The 17,538-nt window shown below is 42.8% G+C and overlaps 1 protein-coding gene across 1 annotated transcript in view; it reads left to right on the top strand.

Moving 5' to 3' along the window:
• The first annotated feature begins 450 nt into the window (after nucleotides 1–450).
• The window catches only part of LOC134573671 (uncharacterized), a 100,833-nt gene continuing 83,745 nt past the window's right edge, over nucleotides 451–17,538 (top strand). The window contains exon 1 of the mRNA XM_063433453.1: nucleotides 451–705. Within this exon, the coding sequence (XP_063289523.1) occupies nucleotides 451–705 (255 nt within the window). The remainder of the gene's footprint in view (nucleotides 706–17,538) is intronic.

The raw sequence follows: 17,538 nt of genomic DNA, 5'->3' as shown, positions 1-17,538 counted from the left end.
TCATAATTATGGACTGTGGAATGTTGGGCAGGTATTATGTCCAGTTGTCAAGTAGCTGGCGGTCTTAGAGGACCGCTATGAGCGATGTGTAGCTACAGGAGACGTGGTTTAGCCAGGGGTCGAGCTTGTGGGTTTAACAGGTGGATTCTGGTGAGTCCCTGTGCACCTATCCCTGGCTTCTGGACTTTCGCAGGTAGTATTGAGGTAGCTGTCAGTTTTTGGAGGAAAGTTTCTTTGTTCTCAGGGGATGAGAGGGTAAGTATGTCGTTACCCTGTGCTACTAGTAGAGAGCCGTCCGCTCCCCACCGGTATCTAATCCGCGCTTCTCTCAGCTGTCTGGCCACCGGTATCAGCTGTCTCTTGACTGCAAGGACGGCAAAAGGGAGGTCTCCGTATATGGCTATCTCACAGCCTTCAAAGTGAATGGTGCCCAGCTCTCTCGACTTGGCCATGATTGCGGATCAGGTTGTGACGTCTCTGGTCGCGGCTATCACGTCTCTTGGGGCATCCGCAGGGGCAGCTGCCGCTTTACGGACCCGGAACGCTGATGTCAGTGTTTCTGAGCTCGTATTGCCTCCTATGCCTAGCGAGGCCATGAAGCGTCAAAGGAAGGGCAGTACAGCGTCCCCCTCAATATGCTCCGGAATGCCGCGGAGGCGGATGTTCCTCCTCCTGTGTCTGGACTCCATCACTAACATCGACTTGGTAAGTTTCTGTACTTGGTCTGTTAGTGCTTGCAGATTGTTGTGAGACTCTTGCATACTCTGGGCTGTAGTTGCTTCTTTAGTTTCGAGCGCTGCGACCCGCTGTTTGAGGGTCCCTATTTCCGTGCGAGTGTCTAGGAGGTCAGCCTTCCACACCCGCCGCATATCCAGCAGGAGGTTTTTAATGTCTCTCTTTGTAGCCGGTGAGGAGACTTCCTCCGATTCCGACTCATTATAGGGGTCTCCTCTGACTGTGTGGTCTGGGCGTCTTCCTCCTCTTGGTAATTCTCCAAGGCCTCATCCTCGCTAGGCGGGTCGGGCGCCATTTTGGCTTGGGCCCGCGGTGTAGGCCTCTCAAAGGATAATCTTATGTCTTGCAATTTTGGAGCCTCTGGATGGCGAGGTTTTTTGTTTTTTCGCCCCATATTACCTTCCGTGCGAGGGCGGTTGGCTCTCAGCTTGTTTAGGTTTTTAGTTTCTGTGTTTAAATCGTCTTTTTCTGCTATCTGGGATGGAGCTCTGTATAAACACGTCTTCTCTCTTCTTCAACTTTTTTTTATCTTTTGTCTGGCTAAACAAAAGTTGCATCAAAGCACTCCACATACATGCAATACCTCGGGGTGTCTACGTTTCAAGTATGTACCCTTTTGTGGCGATATATAAAACTGGGGTATGTGATAAGCCCCAAGCTAAAGATAGGCCTATCAGAAGACATACTCTCAATTTCAACTCAAACGGCAAGTCATACAATTGTAACCGTACCTTCCCAAAATCCTGGCAGACCTATGCATGGGGGGCATGGGAACATGGGTGTCCTTAGGAGGCCTCGCAGAAAACAACCCGGGGTGTTTTCTTGCAATAACCAACAACGGGCTCTCCTAAATCACAGTCACAAAGCGGTGTGCGTGTGTAAAATTGAGGATTGAACAGTTACCTCCACACACGTTCTTCAACTTTTTTATCTTTTGTCTGGCTAAACAAAAGTTGCATCAAAGCACTCCACATACATGCAATACCTCGGGGTGTCTACGTTTCAAGTATGTATCCTTTTGTGGCGATATATAAAACTGGTGTATGTGATAAGCCCCAAGCTAAAGATAGGCCTATCAGAAAACATACTCTCAACTTCAACTCAAATGGCAAGTCATACAATTGTAACCGTACCTTCCCAAAATCCTGGCAGACCTATGCATGGGGGGCATGGGTGTCCTTAGGAGGCCTCGCAGAAAACAACCCGGGGTGTTTTCTTGCAATAACCAACAACGGGCTCTCCTAAATCACAGTCAAAAAGCGGTGTGTGTGTGTAAAATTGAGGATTGAACAGTTACCTCCACACACGTTCTTCAACTACTGTGGGGTGTAAACTTTTCAAATATATGCACGCTCATGGCAAGAATACATTGGGATATCTGATAAGGCCCTCAAAAGCAAGATAGGCAAACAAGATATGTAAAATTTGAAAAACGCATATCAGACATTTTGCTTTGCACCCCACCAGTGAACCCGACAAACGTATGCATGAGTGTTATCGCTGTACTCGGGAGATGATGCCAATTACATATTGGGGTGTCCTTTGGCAGTAACACCTAACAGGAGCTTAGAATCTATGCACAAAGTAGAATGTGTGAGTGAAAAATAACACCACAAAAACGTTTGACAGAGACTGGTGGTAGAATAAGTGCATGTAAAGTGTTGAAATGCCACCATGTGAAATGCCCTAGGGTGTGTACTTTTCAAAAACATACAGTTTGACGGAGGTGAATTACATTGGCCGGCTTCAGACATGTTTCAACTGGGACATGGGTGCATGATGGCCAGCTGTGGTTTTATTTTGTTTGTTTTTTTATTATATTTTACTTTTTTTTATTCTAGTAAATTATATGATATGATGAAAATAATGGTATCTTTAGAATGAACATTTAATAGCGAGAAAAATGGTATATAATATGTATGGGTACAGTAAATGTGTAAGAGGCAAATTACATCTAAACACAACCACTGCAGATATGTAAAAAGAGCCCTGGTCCTTAACGGTAATAAAATTGAAAAATGACCTGGTCACTAAGGGGTTACGGGGTTAAATGGTTACTCCAAGCATCATAACCCATTGTAGTGGTTAAAATGCTAGGTGTACCCTGGTGGAATGGGGAAACCCGTTTGCCTTCTTACCTGGGTCCCAGCAGTGCCAAGTCTTCTCTGGCACAGGCTAAACAAGATCTAGCTTCTGCAGAGTTACAGAAGTCAGATGCCAATTCTGCCATTCATTCATTGACTGAGAGCATCAGCTGAGGGAATCAGCAATTGAATGAGCATCTGTGGACAGAATAATGGCACTGGTTAATGGCCTTTCCGGAAGTGGAGCTCAAATATCTCTTTATGTGCAAAATTTCAAACTGAAATGCTGCACATATAGACTTCAATCACTAACTACTTCAAAACACTGAATTGGAACTTGTGCTTGGTAGTGATGTTGCGAACATAAAATTTTCGGTTCGCGAACCGCGAACTCGAACTTCCGCAAATGTTCGCGAACCGGCCGAACCGCCATAGACTTTAATTGGCAGGCGAATTTTAAAACCCACAGGGACTCTTTCTGTCCACAATAGTGATTGAAGGGGGGGGCGGGGGAGACCTACTCTCCTTCCCCCCCGGCCCCCACCCCTGGGCGGCTGGTGGGGGCCATAAAGATGATGAGGGGGAGACCTACTGTCCTCCCCCTCTCCGGCCTCTACCCCTGGAAAGCGGGTGGGGGCCATAAAGATAATGAGGGGGGGACCTACTGTCCTCCCCTTCTCCGGCCCCCACCCCTGGGCGGCGGGTGGGGGCCACAATGATAATGAGGGGGGGGACCTACTGTTCTCCCCTCCCCGACCCCCAGCCCTGGGCGGCGGGTGGGGGCCATAAAGATAATGAGAGGGGGACCTACTGTCCTCCCCCTCTCCGGCCCCCACCCCTGGGCGGCGGGTGGGGGCCATAATGATAATGAGGGGGGATCTACTGTCCTCAGCCCCCGGCCCCCACCCCTGGGCGGTGGGTGGGGCCAAAAAGATAATGAGGGGGGACCTACTGTCCTCCCCCTCTCCGGCCCCCACCCCTGAGCGGCGGGTGGGGGCCCTAAAAATAACAATAAGTGGGGGATCTACTGTCCCCCCCCGGCCCCCACCCCTGAGCGGTGGGTGGGGGCCCTAAAAATAACAATAAGGGGGGGCCTATTGTCCCCGCCCAGCTCCCACCTCTGAGCGGTGGTTGGGGGCCCTAAAAATAACAATAAGGGGGGGACCTATTGTCCCCCCCGGCCCCCACCCCTGAGCGGTGGGTGTGGGCCCTAAAAATAACAATAAGGGGGGACCTATTGTCCCCCCCCGGCCCCTGAGCGGTGGGTGGGGGCCCTAAAAATAATAAGGGGGGGACCTACTGTCCCCCCCGGCCCCCACCCCTGAGCGGTGGGTGGGGGACCTAAAAATAACAATAAGAGGGGGACCTATTGTCCCCCCGGCCCCTGAGCGGTGGGTGGGGGCCCTAAAAATAACAATAAGAGGGGGACCTATTGTCCCCCCCGGCCCCTGAGCGGTGGGTGGGGGCCCTAAAAATAATAAGGGGGGACCTACTGTCCCCCCCAGCCCCCACCCCTGAGCGGTGGGTGGGGGCCCTAAAAATAACAATAAGGGGGGACCTATTGTCCCCCCCCCAGCCCCCACCCCTGAGCAGTGGGTGGGGGCCCTAAAAGTAACAATAAGGGGAGGACCTACTGCCCCCCGGCCCCCACCCCTGAGCGATTGTTGGGGGCCCTAAGAAAAATAATAAGGGGGGACCTACTGTCCCCCCCAGCCCCCATCCCTGAGCGGTGGGTGGGGGCCCTAAAAATAACAATAAGGGGGGACCTATTGTCCCCCCCCAGCCCCCACCCCTGAGCAGTGGGTGGGGGCCCTAAAAGTAACAATAAGGGGAGGACCTACTGCCCCCCCGGCCCCCACCCCTGAGCGATTGTTGGGGGCCCTAAGAAAAACAATAAGGGGGGACCTACTGTTCCCCCCCTGGCCCCCACCACTGAGTGGAGGGTGGGGGCCCTAAATACAAATGGGGGGGACCCTAGTCACCCCCTCACCCAAAAAAAAATTATCCCCCTACCTACCCCCCTCACCCTAAAAATAATGAGGGGGGGACCTTTAACTAAAAACCTGTAAAAAAAAATTAGATAAAAACAACTTACCATTTGATGTTTTCTTTCTTCTAAAATCTTCTTTTTTAAGCCCCAAAAAAGGGCAAATAAAAAACCATAATGACCGACGCAATTAAAAAAAAATTAAAAAAAACGAGCGCAAAAAACAATTATCCATCTTCACCCATGGAGGGCTGAGCTCTGCAGGGTGGGGGAAGGCTTATAAAGCCTTGCCACGCCCTGCAATTAGGCTAAGAACACTCTGATTAGCTGGTTTAAGCCAATCAGAGTGCTCTTTGTCATTTTACACAGCGTGGGAAAATTCCAAAGAACTTCCCCACGCTGTGTAAAATGACACAGAGCACTGTGATTGGATGGCTTGAAATCCATCCAATCATAGTGCTCCCCCTTTTTTTTTTTAACAGTGAGCAGCCACTCTGATTGGTGGATTGAAAGTGTTTAATAGACATGCCCCTACTCGCGGTATATCAAGTAGGGGCACAATTTACTAATACTAAGTAATTTTTACTTCGTATTAGTAAATTTGGCTGAAAGACCCCAAAAAATAAAAAAAATAGGGGGCGGACCGAACATCACATATGTTCGCCGTCCGTAGCGAACACACTATGTTCACTGGGAACTATTCGCCAGCGAACCGTTCGGGACATTACTAGTGCTTGGAGTAACCATTTAAGAAATACCCTAATTATACACTGCTCAAAAAAATAAAGGGAACACAAAAATAACACATCCTAGATCTGAATGAATTAAATATTCTTCTGAAATACTTTGTTCTTTACATAGTTGAATGTGCTGACAGCAAAATCACACAAAAAATAAAAAATGGAAATCAAATTTTTCAACCCAAAGGAGGTCTGGATTTGGAGTCACACTCAAAATTCAAGTGTAAAAACACACTACAGGCTGATTTAACTTTGATGTAATGTCCTTAAAACAAGTCAAAATGAGTCTCAGTAGTGTTTGTGGCCTCCACGTGTCTGTATGACCTCCCTACAATGCCTGTGCATGCTCCTGATGAGGTGGCGGATGGTCTCCTGAGGGATCTCCTCCCAGACCTGGACTAAAGCATCTGCCAACTCCTGGACAGTCAGTGGTGCAACATGACGTTGGTGGATGGAGCGAGACATGATGTCCCAGATGTGCTCAATTGGATTCAGGTCTGGGGAACGGGCGGGCCAGTCCATAGCATCAATGCCTTCATCTTGCAGGAACGGCTGACACACTCCAGCCACATGGGGTCTAGCATTGTCTTGCATTAGGAGGAACCCAGGGCTAACCACACCAGCATATGGTCTCAGAAGGGGTCTGAGGATCTCATCCCGGTACCTAATGGCAGTCAGGCTACCTCTGGCGAGCACATGGAGGGCTGTGTGGCCCCCAAAAGAAATGCCACCCCACACCATTACTGACCCACTGCCAAACCGGTCATGCTGGAGGATGTTGCAGGCAGCAGAATGTTCTCCACAGAGTCTCCAGACTCTGTCACGTCTGTCACATGTGCTCAGTGTGAACCTGCTTTCATCTGTGAAGAGCACAGGGCGCCAGTAACGAATTTGCCAATCTTGGTTTTCTCTGGCAAATGCCAAACATCCTGCATGGTGTTGGGCTGTAAGCACAACCCCCACCTGTGGACGTCGGGCCCTCATACCACCCTCATGGAGTCTGTTTCTGACCGTTTGAGCAGACACATGCACATTTGTGGCCTGCTGAAGGGCCTTTTGCAGGGCTCTGGCAGTGCTCCTCCTGTTCCTCCTTGCACAATGTTGGAGGTAGCGGTCCTGCTGCTGGGTTGTTGCCTTCCTATGGCCTCCTCCACGTCTCCTTATGTACTGGCCTGTCTCCTGGTAGCACCTCCATGCTCTGGACACTACGCTGACAGACACAGCAAACCTTCTTGAAACAGCATTGATGTGCCATCCTGGATGAGCTGCACTACCTGAGCCACTTGCGTGGGTTGTCTCATGCTACCACTAGAGTGAAAGCACCGCCAGCATTCAAAAGTGACCAAAACATCAGCCAGGAAGCATAGGAACTGAGAAGTGGTCTGTGGTCACCACCTGCAGAACCACTCCTTTATTTGGGGTGTCTTGCTAATTGCCTATAATTTCCACCTGTTGTCTATCCCATTTGCACAACAGCATGTGAAATTGATTGTCACTCAGTGTTGCTTCCTAAGTGGACAGTTTGATTTCACAGAAGTGTGATTGACTTGGAGTTACATTGTGTTGTTTAAAGGGACTCTATAGTCAACATATAAAAGCAAGAAAGACAGGTCCCCCAGCCTTCCTTCTTGCTTTTATATGAACTTTCATTGATTAAAAATAATTTTCGGAGCGATTTTATATTGAAAACTTACCTCCGTTCCAGCGCCGAGCTCCCAGCCATGCCGCGCCCCCTTTTTCGTCAAAATGACGAAATCGCGGGGCCCAATAGGACGCTTCTCACAGAGAAGCGTCATCGCGATGTGGTGCGCATGCGCGGCTTCGCGCTGCACCAATCGCGTTCTTCATAGAGCGGCATTGACAGCCGCCCTATGAAGAAACTCAGCGCTTTACCGCGCATGTGCGTGGAATGCGCGTTCGTGAGCTGAGCTGTCTGACTGACAGCTCAGCTCGCTTTCTAAAACTAACAATAAGGGGGGACATACTGTCCCCCCCCCCGGCCCCCACCCCGGCCCCCACCTACTGTCCCCCACGGCCCCCACCCCTGAGCGGTGGGTGGGGGCCCTAAAACTAACAATAAGGGGACACCTACTGTCCCCCCCGGACCCCACCGCTGAGCGGTGGGTGGGGGCCCTAAAACTAAAAATAAGGGGGGGACCTACTGTCCCCCCAGGCCCCCACCCCTGAGCGGTGGGTGGGGGCCCTAAAACTACAAATAAGGGGGGACCTACTGTCCCCCCCGGCCCCCACCCCTGAGCGGTGGGTGGGGGCCCTAAAACTAACAATAAGGGGGCACCTACTGTCCCCCCCGGACCCCACCGCTGAGCGGTGGGTGGGGGCCCTAAAACTAAAAATAAGGGGGGGACCTATTTTCCCCCCCGGCCCCCACCCCTGAGCGGTGGGTGGGGGCCCTAAAATTAACAATAAGGGGGGGACCTACTGTCCCCCCCGGCCCCCACCCCTGAGCGGTGGGTGGGGGCCCTAAAACTAACAATAAGGGGGGGACTTATTTCCCCCCCCCACCCCTGAGCGGTGGGTGGGGGCCCTAAAAACAAAGGGGGCGGGGGACCCTAGCTAACCCTCCCCCCCCCCCCAAAAAAAAAATTATCTCCCTACCTACCCCCCTCACCCTAAATATAATGAGGGGGGGACCTTTAACTAAAAACCTGTAAAAAAAAAAAAAAAAGCTCAGTCTGCGCGGGGCCCTCCATGGGTGAACATGGATTTTTTTTTGGCGCTCGTTTTTTTTTTTTTTATTGCGTCGGTTATTATGGCTTTTTATTTGGCCTTTTTTGGGGCTGAAGAAAGAAGATTTTAGAAGAAAGAAAACATTGAATGGTAAGTTGTTTTTATCTCATTTTTTTTTTGTACAGGTTTTTAGTTAAAGGTCCCCCCCTCATTATTTTTAGGGTGAGGGGGCTAGGTAGGGAGATATTTGTTTTTGGGGGGGGAGGGTTAACTAGGGTCCCCCCTCTTTGTATTTAGGGCCCCCACCCACCGCTCAGGGGTGGGGGCCGGGGGGGACAATAGGTCCCCCCTTATAGGCTGCTATACAGGTGATTTAAGGGGACACTATAGTCACCTGAACAACTTTAGCTTAATGAAGCAGTTTTGGTGTATAGAACATGCCCCTGCAGCCTCACTGCTCAATCCTCTGCTATTTAGGAGTTAAATCCCTTTGTTTATGAACCATAGTCACACCTCCCTGCATGTGACTTGTACAGCCTTCAATAAACACTTCCTGCTAACACTAACTGCTTTATTTAGCTAAAGTAATTTAGGTGGCTATAGTGTTCCTTTAATAACAAAATAGAGACTAAGGAAACAAATTGTGAACAGACTCAGCGGGAATGATCATGCACGACAAATCACAAATCACTTTGTGATATAAATAACTTTTTTTTGTTAAAGCCAACCTGTAATAGAAGAGGCTTATCACTCCTTATAACCATCCCTACTGTACATCCCCACTACAATGCCAACAGATCAAAAACTCTCTTAATTACTATTTAGAGTGATACATGAATCAGTCTTTGGAAAAAGTCAAAACACATATCTAGGTGCTCTAATCACATAGGAAAAAAATTAGAGCAAAAACTACTCCTCTGAGTAAACATCCCAGCACAGACAGTTAAACAGCTAAATATCACAAACTATCTCTCCTATCACAATACTTTCTAATTTTCTTTAACTGTCTTTCCTCTGATCTTTTTCTCCACCCATAATAAGCACTTACAGTTTGCATATTTTTTCACTTTGAAACCTGGCAAGGGACCTGAGAAGTACTGTAGCTACATACCTCCTTCCTTAACACAGATATGTATTTATCCATTAAGATAATAGCTACTTGAATCACACACTCTCCAGCTGGACTAGTCCACCCTGAAGAGGTTAGCCCCATGATACTTTGAAAAATGTGTGACAATATCACCAAAGTAATCACCCACAAATAGGCTCCAGCACCATTGCCCAATTTGGTGAAAGAACTTACTGCAAAATAAAAGCAATTGCAGTGTAATGCTATTTAATGTCCAAAGGCCAAAAGAGGGTGATTACATAAATAAAATATAACATATAAGTCCTTCAATTCCAAATATGTATGGAAATAGGTGCACTCACACCTATTGTAAGTCAAGTGTAATTAGACTATTAACTGAAATGTATGAGTAACTGTAAGAAATGACAAGTGCCCAGTGTAAGAAGGTACATTACCAACATACCTTTGCAAATGGAGGTCCACTAATTTAGACAAATTATAAGCAAAAGATCGCATTGAAGAGATATTGGACTGGTCTAGTGGTTTATACATGAAATTACAAATTTTGAGAGTATGGTAGAAAACCAAGATGGTGCCTGTTGAGGATTGGATATATAATTCTTATTTAGTTGGTTTTTAAAAAATCATTAATAAATCTGATACCTTTTGTAGATCATTTCTTAAATCTTTATAGTTTCTTCTATCATGTAATGTGTTATATGCTTCAACATGGTAAGCGATAGGTTTGAGGGCTAGTTGCTCCTCATTATTGAGATAAGACAAAATACTGACACCTCTGCTCTCCAAATGATCTGTCTTGGAAAGTAAAAATTTACATTTTATTATCTGTGATAATTAACAATATGTTCTAAAGGGCTATACATGTACTAAAATAATCCATATCCTCTTAATCCATTTCCACCATTTTGATAAAGCACCTGCAATTATTATATGTTTCTAATAATCAAGATGCGATTCCTGAACTTACATAGTTACATAGTTACATAGTTACATAGCTGAAAAGAGACTTGCGTCCATCAAGTTCAGCCTTCCTCACATATGTTTTTTGCTGTTGATCCAAAAGAAGGCAAAAAAAACCCAGTTTGAAGCACTTCCAATTTTGCAACAAGCTAGGAAAAAAATTCCTTCTTGACCCCAGAATGGCAGTCAGATTTATCCTTGGATCAAGCAGTTATTACCCTACATTGAAAGATTATATCCTTGAATATTCTGTTTTTGCAAGTATGCATCTAGTAGCTGTTTGAACATCTGTATGGACTCTGATAAAACCACTTCTTCAGGCAGAGAATTCCACATCCTGATTGTTCTTACAGTAAAAAAACCTTTCCTTTGCCTTAGACGAAATCTTCTTTCTTCTAGTCTAAACGCATGACCTCGTGTCCTATGTAAAGTCCGGTTTGTGAATAGATTTCCACACAATGGTTTGTATTGGCCTCGAATATATTTGTATAATGTTATCATATCCCCTCTCAGGCGACGTTTTTCTAAACTAAATAGGTTTAAATTTGTTAACCTTTCTTCATAGCTGATATGTTCCATTCCTTTTATTAATTTTGTAGCCCGCCTCTGCACTTTTTCTAGTGCCATAATATCCTTCTTTAGAACAGGTGCCCAAAATTGCACAGCATATTCAATGTGTGGTCTTACCAGTGATTTATAAAGAGGCAAAATTATATTCTCGTCCCGAGAATGAATGCCCTTTTTCATGCATGACAATACCCTACTGGCCTTGGCCACTGCTGATTGACATTGCACATTGTTGCATAGTTTGTTATAACAATTCCCAAGTCCTTTTCGTGTGTTGTTATCCCTAATTCGCTTCCATTAAGGGTATACGTTGCTTGTGTATTCTTTACGCCAAAGTGCATAACTTTGCATTTTTCAACATTAAATTTCATCTGCCATTTGAGTGCCCAGTCCTCCAGTCTATCTAAATCCCTCTGCAGCAAAGTGATATCTTGCTCACATTGTATTATTTTACAAAGTTTTGTGTCATCTGCAAACACTGAAACATGACTTTCAATGCTGTCTTCAAGATCATTTATAAACATGTTAAATAGAAGGGGTCCAAGAACAGACCCCTGAGGGACGCCACTTGCCACCTCTGTCCAGCTTGAAAATTTACCATTAATGACAACTCTTTATACTCTGTTTTTAAGCCAATGTTCTACCCAAGAACAAGCATTTTCATCTAGACCGATTTCCTTGAGTTTGAACACTAATCTTCTGTGTGGAACTGTATCAAATGCATTGGCAAAGTCCAAATAGATCACATCCACTGCAACACCCTGATCTATACTTCTACTTACTTCTTCGTAGAATGCAATCAAGTTAGTTTGACACGACCTGTGCTTCATAAAACCGTGCTGATTTTTGCTGATAACCATGTTCTTCTCAAGGAATTGTTGAATATAATCCCTTAATAGCCTTTCAAATATTTTACCAGCCACAGAAGTTAAGCTCACAGGTCTATAATTTCCAGGCAAGGATTTTGAACCCTTTTTGAATATAGGAACCACATCTGCCTTCCTCCAATCCTCCGGAACACTTCCTGAAAGAAAAGAATCTTGAAAGATTAAAAACAGAGGTTCACTTATTTCCACACTTAGTTCCTTAAGTACACGTGGATGGATACCGTCAGGCCCTGGAGCTTTGTTTATATTAACTTTCTTTAGTTGCTGCAGCACCTTGTCTTGAGTTAACCAATTACAATTATTCTGCAAGTTTTTAGTAGCAATCATTTGCACATCTATTGCCATGGGTTCTTCCTTAATATATACAGAGGAGAAATAGTTATTTAAAATTCCTGCCTTTTCCTGGTCTTCATTGACTAACACCCCCGTTTCAGTTTTTAGTGTAGCTACACTTTCATTTTTGTTTTTTTTTAGAATTTATGTACTTAAAAAATGCTTTAGGGTTGGTTTTGCTCTCTTTAGCTATAATTTTTTCATTTTGAAGTTTAGCAAGTCTAATTGCCTTTTTGCACGCATTATTTGCTTCCTTATATCTTTTATAAGATGCATCTGATTTGTCCGATTTAAATGCTTTAAATGCCCTTTTCTTATTTTTAATCTCTTGTTTTACTTTTTTAGTAAGCCACATTGGTTTTAATTTGTTTCTTTTATATTTATTTCCCAATGGTACATACTGAGAAATGTACCTTTCTAATATTTGTTGGAAGATGATCCATTTATCCTCAGTGTTCTTTTCACTAAAGAGTTTTATTTAAATTGGCCTTTTTAAAATTATATGTTTTAGTATACCCCATGTGCTTTTGTTTTTTTTGAGTTTATTTCAAAGGACACTATATTGTGATCACTATTTCCCAAGTGCTCACCTACTTGAATGTTGGTCAAAAGATCAATGTTGTTTGTTAAAACCAGGTCCAGACAAGCGTCCATTCTAGTTGCTGCTTGTACTAGTTGTGACATGAAGGTGTCATTTAACAAGTTTAAAAACCTAATTCCCTTTGCTGAGCTACTAGTCCCTCTGTCCCAATTTATGTCCGGGTAATTAAAATCTCCAATAATTAAAGTGTTACCCAGATTTGCAGCTTTCTCAATTTGCTCAAACAGCTGTTGTTCCTCGTCAATATTAACATTAGGTGGTTTATAACATATCCCAACCAATAGTTGGTTTCCCTTATTTTCCCCCAAGCAGATATTTACCCATAAAGCCTCCACATTTTCCTCATCACATTCCATTTGCTTAAGAGTTGACTTTAAATCATGGTTGACATACAAACATACCCCACCACCTTTCTTGTTTTGCTATCCTTCCTAAATAACATGTACCCATTTAAGTTAACTTGACCTTCAGACAACCTTCTACATATCCCCATGCCACTTCTCAAAGTACACATACTCGACCAGGAATACCATATAAGGAGATTCCTTTAACCCTATCATTAATGACAGTAACAGTTGAATTTAGTTAGTCTGCTTGTTTATTAAAATAAAATTAAAAAAATTGATAGTTTCAAAGATATGTCTATAGACTATTTTAACAATACAGTAAAATGAAATATCAAGCTTTTTTTCAAAGCATATATTGAGCATATCATGCATATCCCATTCACTCATGTCTAGAACTGCATACAGTGAGGGTAAAAAGTATTTGATCCCCTGCTGATTTTGAAGGTTTGCCCACTGACAAAGAAATGATCAGTCTATAATTTTAATAGTAGGTATATTTTAACAGTGAGAGACAGAATTACAAAAACAATGCCAGAAAAGCGCATGTCAAAAAGGTTATACATTGATTTGCATGTCAATGAGTGAAATATGTATTTGATCCCCTATTATTCAGCAAGATTTCTGGCTCCCAGGTGTCTTTTTTTTTGTACATGTAACAAGCTGAGATTAGGAGAACTCTTAAAGGGAGTGCTCCTAATCTCAGCTTGTTACCTTTATAAAAGACACCTGTCTACAGAAGCAATCAATGAGATGCCATACTCTCCACCATGGCCAAGACCAAAGAGCTGTCCAAGGATGTCAGGGACAAGATAGGCTGGAATTGGCTACAAGACTATCGCCAAGCAGCTTGGTGAGAAGGTGACAACAGTTGGTGCAATTATTCGCAAATGGAAGAAACACAAAATAACTGTCAGTCTCCCTCGGTCTGATGCTCCATGCAAGATCTCACCTTGTGGAGTTTCAATGATCATGGGAATGGTGAGGAATCAGCCCAGAACTACATGGGGGGATCTCAAGGCAGCTGGGACCATAGTCATCAAGAAAACAATTTGTAAAACACTATGCCGTGAAGGACTGAAATTCTGCAAGACCCGCAAGGTCCCCCTGCTGAAGAAAGCACATGTACAGGCCCATCTGAAGTTTGCCAATGAACATCTCAATGATTCAGAGGAGAACTGGGTGAAATTGTTGTGGTCAGCTGAGATCAAAATCAAGCTCTTTGGCATCAACTCAACTCGCTGTGTTTGCAGGAGGAGGAATACTGCCTATGACCCCAAAAACACCATCCTCACAGTCAAACATGGAGGTGGAAACATTATGCTTTAGGGCAGTTTTTCTGCTAATGGGACAAGACAACTCCACTGCATCAAAGGGACAATGGACAGGGCTATGTAATTTGGGTGAGAACCTCCTTCCCTCAGCCAAGGCATTGAAAATGGGTCGTGGATGGGTATTTCAGCATGACAATGACCCAAAACACACAGCCAAGGCAACAAAGGAGTGGTTCAAGAAGGAGCACATTAGGGTCCTGGAGTGATCTAAATACCATAGAAAATCTGTGGAGGGAGCTGAATGTTCGAGTTGACAAACGTCAGCCTCGAAACCTTAATGACTTGGAGAGGATCTGCAAAGAGGAGTGGGACAAAATCCCTCCTGAGATGTGTGCAAATCTGGTGGCCAACTACAAAAAACGTCTGACTTCTGTGATTGCCAACAAGGATTTTGCCACCAAGTATTAAGTCGAGGGGGTCTAATACTTATTCCACTCATTAACATGGAAATCAATTTATAACTTTTTTGATATGTGTTTTTCTGGAATTTTTCTTGATCTGTCTCTCACTGTTAAAATACACCTACTAGTAAAATTATATACTGATCATTCCTTTGTCACTGTACGTTCAATGTGAAGATTAGCCATGTTTTCAGGAGTACTGTTTCTTTAGTAGTTGTCTTGGAAAATAGAAACTTAGAAATCTAGAGGTCAACATTTCAGAAAACAGTGCAAGGCCTGAGCACATAGAAAAAGTTCTACAAGGAGAGTATTATCACATATAATATGTGACAATATTTACCTGTTCTATCAGTTACAATGCATCATCTTTATTGATCTTTCTACGGTGTGGCCTATTTGATCTGTATTTGTAATCATTACTGAGTCACACAGAATATGCACCTCTGGGGTGCAAGGCCTGAGCGGATAAAAAAAGGCCCACAAGGAGAATACTGAGTATATCACATATTAAGTGTGACAATATTTACCTGTTCAGTCAGTTACAATGTTTCCTCTTTATTTATTTTTCTTTCGGTGTGGACTATTTGATCTGTATTTATAATAATTATCAGAGTCTCGCAGATAGTGCACCTATGGGGTGCAGCCCCAACAGGCATATTGCCAAAGCAACAAAACCAACAAATGCTTCAGAACCAAATTCCCTAAGCACGCTCCTTAAACATACCAATGGGGAACTAACTTGTGCAAGTAATATACCTGCAGATCAATGCAGTATTTAACATTTCAGACAAATGCTGAAATATAATGCTGAACTATATTCATAGGAAAACGGCTTCACAAATGTCCCATTAGCATAGGTCATGCAAGGACAGGTAAGATGGAAATAATCTATTTTGCTGTAAGGTAAAGAAACACACTGTAAACAATATACTCCTATTTAATCTTATATAGTCGTTCATACCTTTCCATATTACAGCCAGATGGAAAATAATATGTATCATAATGTAATTTAAAAGGATTGTTAGGAGCATTTTATTTTCCATCTGGCTGTATTATAATTTAATTTGCTGGTTAAATGTAGTTATGTCAACAGGACAATGAGTGCATGTTTGTCCATCTTCTATAATAATGTTTTGAGGTGTCTAAACATTATATATAAATATATATATATATATATATATATATATATATATATATATATATATATATATATATATATATATATATATAGGTTTGAGGTTGCTACTTTTGAATAGTAGGCTTTGTACAAAACTGGCATGCTATCTCTTGGCATTGGCAAACGCAATTTCATCCATTTACTGTGCTAGCCAAATTATGTGTGCATTTTATTTTTCTTCTTCTTTATTTTTATTTTTTTATTCTTCCACCACAGTTATACCTTGATAGAGTAAGCAATTCATAATTTGGCTGATACTCTGAATGTATGTATATCACTTGACTTCCATAACTTTAAAGCAATCACCCAAGCAGGTATTTCATGCAGTCATATACAGACAATCACTATACAATGATGCGTTTCTGGCGACCAACAGATACACACGCATCCATTTACATATACTGCTGCTGCCATATTGGTAAAGGTAAACTTTATGAATTTGGTGCAATTTTGATGGCACTTTATATGGAATACATTTTTTAATTTTTTATTATTCCAACTGCAAACATACTTAAATAGTTTTATAGGGTGAAAAAGGACTCAAGCCCACCAATTTCAGTCTTTTATGCATCTGTAGTTATGCTGTTGATATAAAAGTAAGAAACACCAAATGTAAGTGATTTTTCAATACCAACAAATTGGAAAAATACAAATTTTGCTTGGCTTCAAAGTAGCAGTCAGATTTCTTCTTCAATCAACAAGCTGTTATTCAAAATATCAACAATTATATCCTTTAATAATCTGTTTTTCCCAAAAATCATCCAGATGTTTTTTTTTTTTTTTTAAATATGTGCATAATCTGATAAAACATTCAATTTAAGCAGATAATTCTACATATTTATTGTTCTTTTTGTAAAGAATTCTTTCATGTACTGTAGATTAAATCTCCTCTCTTGAAGTCAAAATGGGTGAACTTTTGCCTGATATACAATCCTATTAGTGAACAGATTACCAGAGAGCAGCTTGTTCTAGCACTGTACATTTTCAGATAATGTAGTCATATCCCCCTCCAAGTCACCTTTTTCTAAAGTCAATAAGTTCAAGTTCTTTTAGCCTTTCATCATAACTAATATCTTCCATGTCCCTAATTACATTTGAAGCCCACCACTATACTTTTTCTAGTTCCATTACATATTTATTTTTAAAAAGGTGCCAAAATTGTACTGCAAATTCAAGGTGAGTTCTTAGCATTTTAAATATTTAAAGAGGCAAGTTTATATTTTTGTACCAGTGTATGATTTTTAATGAATGACAATATCTTACCAATTGCTAAACATCTACTACAAAATCCCACACACCTTTTACAACTTATGTGAATGAAATGTCCACATTATGTTTATGACACTGTGATATGTACAGTATCAGTAAATGTACAGGCAAAAATTACTTAATGTATTATGTGGTTTAAATATAGGTCTCTAAATATATAAAATTTTGATTGAAATCCAATTGCGGCTTAAAGGATTGCTATAGCATTAGGAACACAAACTTGTATTTCTAACACTAAAGTGCCCTGTTAAAGGTTTATGGTGCCCACCGTACAGCACCAATCAGTCTCTATGAGACCATCTTTTTCAAATAGCCAACTTTTACTTGACTATTTGGACGGA

This window comes from Pelobates fuscus, chromosome 9 (assembly GCF_036172605.1).
Source record: "Pelobates fuscus isolate aPelFus1 chromosome 9, aPelFus1.pri, whole genome shotgun sequence".
In the NCBI taxonomy this organism is placed as follows: Eukaryota; Metazoa; Chordata; class Amphibia; order Anura; family Pelobatidae; genus Pelobates; species Pelobates fuscus.
Note: the sequence above shows the minus strand (reverse complement) of the source record. Positions and strands in the feature narration are given on the sequence as shown.